The following is a 7,296-nucleotide window of genomic DNA, read 5'->3' as shown; positions in this document are numbered from 1 at the left end:
TGTGTCCCCCTTCTTGCTCAGGAAGGGCAGCATCACCCGCCCGGTTCTGCTGCAGCAAGGCTGCTATGACGGCTTGGGTACCAGGGTACTTTGCAGTCTCAGCCGCCCCACGGGAGAAAGTGCTCTTTTTCTGCAGGAATCCCAAGTACCTGGCTCCTCTGCATCTCCTTTGGCTTTTCTCCATTTCCTTCCACATTGGGCATCTCCTCTTCTGCCTCGGCCTCTGCCAGCTCTGTTTCCTTCTCTTCCTGTTCTTCCAGGTATTTCTGGATATACGGTGGAAGCTGCTCCTCCTTCTTCTCCCATTTATTCTGGGGGACAAACAAAATGCAATAGCAGGCAGCATTAGCCTTCCCTGCCACGGCTGAGCTGTTTTCCTTCCTTCCTCCCTCCCTTCCTTCCTTCCTCCCTTCCTCCCTCCCTCCCTCCCTTCCTTCCTTCCTTCCTTCCTTCCTTCCTTCCTTCCTTCCTTCCTTCCTTCCTTCCTTCCTTCCTTCCTTCCTTCCTTCCTTCCTTCCTTCCTTCCTTCCTTCCTTCCCTCCCTCCCTCCCTCCCTCCCTCCCTCCCTCCCTCCCTTCTCTTCTGCCTTGCTGTCCACACTGGTTTGCTCCCAGGTTCCCGCAGGCTCCACCGAGGAGCCCGTCTGGAATGACCAGGGAGATAAGCCACCACCGGGCTACAAACCAGCCGGCAGCTGGCGAGCCCAGACAAGCCCTGCAGTCACCTGGCCGACAGAAACGGCCTCAAGTGAGGGCTCTGGGGGTGTTTCCAGGCTACTGGAAGTGACAAGTATATTCTCAACTGACAGTGACCCGCCTCCCTTCAAGCAAACACCAAAGCAACTGGTCAGTGGTCCCGTGAACACCCAGTGAAGAATCTTGTGAGCACTGGCACGTGTGGAGCAACGCTGCTCTACAGTCCAGTAGGATGTGCTCCTGCAGCATCCGGTGTCGGGTACCTTTTCTCTCCTCTCAATGGCTCTGGCTATGAAGTCCACTTCTCTGGGTGCAAGCAGAGGCGGTAGCTTTCCTTTCTCCTCCTTTTCCTTCAAGCAGCTCCTCTGGATGACCGGTAGCTGCCTGCAAAGACACAACAGGGCGTGTTGGCAGGAGCGCAGGAGGAGCTGGTTCTGCATCCTGTGCTTCCAGGTGGCGCACCTGCTTCTGCAGCAGAACGTGCTCTGCTCACATCCTTGTGATCAAGTCCCCAGACACAGAGAAGACCCCAAGCTGTCAGCCTCGGATGGGCCCAACAGCCCCCCTGCAACTCAGGATGCCCAGGTCTCGGCCCTCTCTTGCTGGAGCAACCAGAGGAACAGGGTCCTGTGCCCGGAGATAGCGCTACGCCCTGTACGGGCAGGTTGGGCGCTGGGGACACAGTGTCAAAGGGAGGAGGACACGACCCCACGAGAAGGGCCATCCTGCCACTGGGCTCTCCGTAAGACAGGCGTCAGCGTAGAAGAGGCTCCTGGTTGCTCAGGGCAATCCTCTGCAGTAACTAACTGCAGAACTCTGTTCTCAGCAAACAGAAAGGCCAGGCTCATTTCAACCTGAAGGGAAAGCCAAAATGACCTTCTGCTCCTGGAATCAGCCTTTGCACTTGGCTACTCAAGAGTTCTGCACATCGGAAGGGAAGAAAGAAATAGTGGTGCCAGCAGAGTCTGCCAAGAAGCTACAAGACACTGCCATGAGCAAGAAACCATGAGTTAGTGGGACGTGGGAAAAGCGCACTTGGGGTGTTTCCAGGAGAAACGTCTCGCTCCCACAGAGGCCGGAGCAGGGGGTCACGCTCACCCATTTATGCGAGTGTCTCACCTGGCGCGAGGCTCACTCCCCTCAGCTTTCTGACCCTGCTCCGGCTTCACAGTCGGTGCAGGTAACCGATTTGGAGGAAGCCTTGCTCGACGGAGGAGGCGCTTCTCGGCAGCATCCTCTAGAAAGGGGAAAGGAGACGGTTCTTCAGAACAGCATCTCGGTGTTGTTCTGGGAACCGGGTGCCACTTGTGTGCCAGTTCCAAGGAGAGTGACGTGCGGGTCTGCTCAGGGCTGTGGTAACACTGGGGAAGGTGGTCCTTTTCATCCCTTTGGGGGAAAGCCATGTTTCCTGGGAGGTCTTAGGCCTTTTCTGACACTGTTTTTCTGGTCCAGCTCCTCGTGCCTACAGTGCACTATTATTCCCTGGGGTTCCCTGGGGAAAACTATCTGGATGGCTTTCTCTCATCCTTGTGCTGAAACAGGGGGTTCCCTGGCAGAGCCGGTGGTCTCCGGGAGTCATTCTGGGAAGGGGAATCATTTTGCTCAAGGGAACCCAGCTCTGGGATTTCTGCATTGGTCCTGTGTACACACATTTGCTGCTGGAGCAGGTTCACACCACAGGCATTGCCTCTGAGACATCTGAGCACATGATGGAAAGAAGCAGGCTTAGAGCTTTGCACTGTTTGCAGCCCAAGCAGGGAGTGGAGGCCACTGGAAAGGTGTCCTTCAGCAGTCCAAGAGGCCCTTTGTGGTGCAGGACTGTCCTGAGACCTTGTCCCATGATGGGGCACCGGAGCATTACCATGATGGGTCCAGAGAGTCACAGGAGGAGCCTCTCCCTCTTCCAGGCCTCCTGGGGTAACCTCAGTTCTGATCCCCTCCATGTGCCGTGGAAGGAAACCCTGCAGCCCCCTGCCAGCAACCCACTGGTCCCCGACCTTTCTTTCCACTGCCATCACCTTTTCCCTGCACACGTCCCGTCAGGTCTATCAGCGTTGGCATCTTAGGCACGGTCTCAAGTTGGCACCTGAAGAGCAAGAAGGTACCAGGCTGAAGAAAGGACACCACATTGTTTCCCAAGGCAGCCCAACCCGGAGGGCTGCAGTAGAAACTCCAGTGCCGGGAGGGCTAGGTGAGACCCCGTCAGCCTGTGCCCGCTTTTTTCCATCCTTCCCGTGAGAATGGTCGTCCTCCCACAAAACCCCCTTGCTGCTTCTGGGGAAATGATCCTGCTCACAGTGCACATGGAGAGCAGAATATTATCTAGTGCTCTGATTTTCTAACACCCTTTTGAATTCTGATCTTGCCCTCCAAGTTCCTGTAGAGCCTTGCAGATTAACGTTTCCGGACCTAAGAGCAGTCTCTCCCACAGAGGAAAGAAAAGGAGCAGGAGAAACGTAGTGGGAAATGTTGCCTAAATGCGTCTCTAGCTCCACAGTAGGACAGATGCATAAGCCGTGCCACTGTCCCACGTTCCTCCAAGTGAAGTCAAACATACCATGGCAGGACGATAACACGTCCAGAGGAGGTCTGGGAAGCAGCGGTGTCATGGCGTGAGATGACTGAGTCCCTCATCTCCGGCATCTGCAACGAGGACAGAGACGGATGACGGGAGGAGCGGACACTGGGAAGGGCCGGCTGCTCGCTCCGCCTCAGCCCAGCGCCAGCAAAGAGCCAGAGCCGCCCAAGGGCTCTGGGCTCAGCAAGCCTTGCTCTGCCTGTGCCTCTGCTCCCGGCCCCCAGAGTGGGGCACGCAGCGCTCCCCGCCATCACCGCCGGCCTTTTCTCGCAAAGTGCAGCTCCTCTGGGGGTGGCTCTTGCAAAGCCAGGCCATTGCACGCCAGGGAGGTGCTCTGCAGAGAGCCTGCTGTGCTCTAGAGCTCCAGGAGCCCAGGTGACTGAACAAGGCATGGTCGGCCAGGGGAAAGCAGCCCCCAGAAAGCATTTCAGAAGCAGCAGGAGTGGGGCTGGGAAAGTGAAAATCCTACCTCGAGAAGAGCTTGCAGCATCTTGCCAGCGCCATTCAGCCTTTCCAAAAAGTGTAAGTAAAATCTCTTTTTTATCTCTTTTCCCTCGGCAATCAGCATGCCCACGTCCCTCCAGATGATGGCAACGTTCTTCCTGTTCTCTAGGTAGGCATGGAAAAGGTGCGTGGTCCTTTCCATGTAGAGCTGCACGGTGCCCTCAGAGACAGCGTTCTCTGAGGCTATCTCAGCATACGGCAGTTGTTCGAAATCTTGATGGCCTGAAAGACAAGAGAAGAGGAACACATGAGCTTGCAGACCTGCTGGGCAGGCTACAATCAAAGGTCTGCAGCCTCCAGGCCCTCAGGCAACACTTTGGTACTGGGCTGCCTGGCTGGGCCAGCGCCTCTGAGGAGACGCTCGGCTTGTCCCTTCCTCTTAAAGTGGACAGTGAGGTGCGGAGCAGACAGCTGTGGCTTCTCTGATACAGAAAGGGAAACAAAGAGTCTTAGGCACTTGGTGGGAAGAAGAGTGACTGCGGGACAAAGTGGGGAGATAGGCACCAGGTCCCAGGGCAAGCTGGAGGGTGCCAGCCCACACTCGGTGCTGTCTTTGTCTTTAGAGAGAAACGCACCCCAAACACAGCCCCAAGCTCTGGGTGCTCCCCAGGGTCCCACAACAGCTGACCCAAAGGCAGTAGTGACTAGAAGGCGCAGGTGTCGCCGTCACTGGCTTTTGGAAGGAACCATCTTACCCCCCTGGGTTTCCCCTGCTTTTCCCCTGTGCAAGGAGGCTGAGGGAGCTGGGAAGAGCCCTGGCATTTGCCTGGAGGAGGTCTAGTGCAGCGGAAAGGGGGAGCAAGAGTTGAAGCATCACAGAACCAGAAGACACCACACCAAGGAAGCTGTGAGGGAACCTGTTGTTGAAGCAGGACAAAGAGAGTGCGCTCTTAGCTGTATTGTCCTCTGGTGATTCTTTAAAACAAACAGCTAGGCAGGGTCCTTTCACAGCCGGCTGGTTTTGTCGAGTGAAGCTCTTGGCAGGACCGCGGTGGGTGGCTGGTACTCCCCTCAGTCACCTCTGGGGAGCAGAGCACCCCTCCCCACCCTGCTCAAGGGCCAGCGCCGCTTTCACGCTGCTTACCAGGGAAGTCTTTGCAACCATAGCGGAGCTCATAGTCCTGCACAACAGCCTTGTCAGGTCGAAACACGGGTCTCTCCACGATCACCAGATCCTGCTCGCTGAGGGCTACTCGCTTTCTGACAACCGCAAAAGTCCCGATTCCGGGAATGCGGACAGCCTGGAACAGAGGAGATGGCGGATGGGAAGAAGTCTTGGAGGGGCAGACGGGTGACTTGTCAGAGGAGGCTGATGGCGTTTAGTGCCCTGCCCTGGCCTGAGGCACAAAGGAGCAAGATGGGCTCCTTGGGAGAACACAAACAGGGGCTGCGCTTTTCCCTCTCACCCCCCTTCAGCTACGAAGAACCAAATAGGTGAGGGAAAGCTGACAAACACCCTCTGGCTCAATCAGATAGAAGGCAGGGGGTTCCCACACTTGGAATAAATCCAGATGTGTCCCAGGCTTCCAGGTTTTCACATGCAACTCTGACGGGGGGACCTTCTTGTACATCTGAATGGACAGAGAAGGTGTCCATGTCACTGTGTGCATTGCAGTGTCGTGCTGGGGCGTTGCTCCTGCTTTCAACGCAGGGGAAGAACAGCTGCACCCCATGGCAAAGGGCTGTCAGGACTTGATCAGCGTTCATCAGGGTGTGAGGGGAGAAGGAGGTAAGGCCCACCTGGTGGAGAGCCAGCTGCAGGCTGAGGTGATACGATGTGCTGGCCCAAATCTTAGCGAACTCTGGAAAAACAAGGGAAAGACCTGTCATGCTCTGAGGCAGCAAGCTCAAGACCATTCGGCCCACTCCTGTCCAAGGAGCGATGCATCTTTCACTCAGGCATTTCAGGTGGTCTCTCTCCAGCCCGGCAAGAACCAAAGGACACCTCATGCTGCCTCCAAGGGGCTCCTTTCCTTGCAGGTGCAGCTCTCCAGGGTGTGACCCACTCCCACGGGAAGCCGGCAGTGCTTTGCCATGCCCGCGGGGGCACGGGGCTGTGCTCCACGCGGCTCTCGGAGGCTCAGGGCAGGCCCTGGTGTCTCCCCAGCAGGGGCCAGTTTTGCCGGGTCACATCTCTGAACACACAGAGCCCACGTGGCCCACGAGCACCTTCAGCTCTTCCATTCAGACATGAGCTCAGCGTGGGTAATGCCCAGCGCCAGGCAAGGGCAGCCCTTTGGGGTCAGGGGTTTCTGCCTGGGCTGCCCCAGGAAGGCAGGGGCCACGTCAGGAAGGGAACCAGGAGCCCTGGCTGCCACATCAGCCCCTCAGCCCTTTGGGATGGTCAAGCAGGTCCCTCCTTGCAGTCACCACTCCTGAGCAACCACCCCCCACAGTCCTCGGGTTTCCATCCTGATTTCAGAGATGTCCTTGACCCAGACACACATGTGAAATTGGGCCTGAAGGCCTTACCATAACGCTCGAGCTTCTCAATAGTTGGGCTCAGGTGAGGCTGCAAGAAGAGCTGTCTTGCCATCTTAGTTCCACTGCTGCTTCAAGTCAACAACAGCAGCAAGTGGCTGGACAATGGCTTTACTGCTTCTCCTTGTCCTCCTCCTTGTCCTCCTCCTTCTTCTCCTTCTTCTCCTCCTTCTCCTCCTTCTTTTTCTCTTCTCCTCCTTCTCCTCCTCCTTCTTTTTCTCTTCTCCTCCTTCTCCTCCTCCTTCTTCTCCTCCTCCTCCTCCTTCTTTTTCTCTTCTCCTCCTCCTCCTCCTTCTCCTCTTCCTCCTCCTCCTCCTTCTCCTTCTCCACCTTTCACACTCCTTGGTGCTGTCGTGCTCCCTCTCTCCACCTTCTCCTCCTCACTGCAGAGCAGCTACTCCAGAGCAGAGCGGTGGCGAGAGCAGCTCTCAGCACTTGGAGTCGACTCGGCCTCACCGGGGTGAGTGGGGCAGATGCTGGTCACGACAGGGAAAGGGGGACTGTCACCACTGTGACGTCTGGCTGTCCCACTGTGACCTCGGACCGTGTCACAGAGGGGCTGCACACACCTGCCCCCCAGGCCCTGCCAGGGGCTCTGCAGTGGGCAGGGGTTTCTGGGAGCTGCCCCCACCCCACTGTCTCCTGAGTGGGAGGGGTTTCCCCAGGCCGCCCCTGCCATGTCCCCACATGGGGACACAGGGCTGCAAGCGCCGATGGGCTTCCTTCTACCCTTCCCCGCTTCTTCCTGCCTCTCTCACCCAACGTGTCTGCAGCGGGGAGCGCGGCTGCCCTGCCACAGTAGGGGCGTGCAGAGAAGACGTGAAGCTTCTAGACCGCCCACAGTCAGATCTGACACGGATATAAACGGGGTCCCGTTGAATGGCCGTTTGTGGTCTTCTCGGAGCTGCGGGTCTGTCTGCCTGAAGCCTCCCCTTAGGCAGGATCGCCACCTAAAGTAGCCTCCCGGGATTGGGTCAGCCTCGTCGCCTCGCTGGGGTGAGCGATAACTTACTAGGTAGAACTGAGCTATTTCCTCAC

At 57.2% G+C, this 7,296-nt stretch overlaps 1 protein-coding gene across 1 annotated transcript; it reads right to left on the bottom strand.

Annotated features, from left to right (window-relative positions):
- Positions 1 to 2,027: 2,027 nt before the first annotated feature.
- On the bottom strand, positions 2,028 to 5,023 carry LOC139826653 (coiled-coil domain-containing protein 81-like). Its single transcript, XM_071803003.1, has 3 exons — positions 4,862 to 5,023; positions 3,743 to 3,999; positions 2,028 to 3,338 (listed from the first exon to the last, which is right to left on the bottom strand). Exons 2-3 carry the CDS (start codon positions 3,917 to 3,919, stop codon positions 3,243 to 3,245), a joined length of 273 nt encoding a protein of 90 aa, XP_071659104.1. The 5' UTR covers positions 3,920 to 3,999; positions 4,862 to 5,023; the 3' UTR covers positions 2,028 to 3,242.
- Positions 5,024 to 7,296: the final 2,273 nt, after the last annotated feature.

The sequence above is a fragment of the Patagioenas fasciata genome, assembly GCF_037038585.1.
Source record: "Patagioenas fasciata isolate bPatFas1 chromosome 19 unlocalized genomic scaffold, bPatFas1.hap1 SUPER_19_unloc_1, whole genome shotgun sequence".
Lineage (NCBI taxonomy): Eukaryota > Metazoa > Chordata > Aves > Columbiformes > Columbidae > Patagioenas > Patagioenas fasciata.
This window is presented reverse-complemented; position numbering and strand designations above follow the sequence as displayed.

Coding starts and splice junctions, on each gene's coding strand:
- LOC139826653 (XM_071803003.1), bottom strand. CDS start 3,919: ATGGAAAGGACCACGCACCTTTTCCATGCCTACCTAGAGAACAGGAAG. Junction 3,339..3,742: donor TGCTGCAAGCTCTTCTCGAG/GTAGGATTTTCA, acceptor TCCTCGTTGCAG/ATGCCGGAGATGAGGGACTC.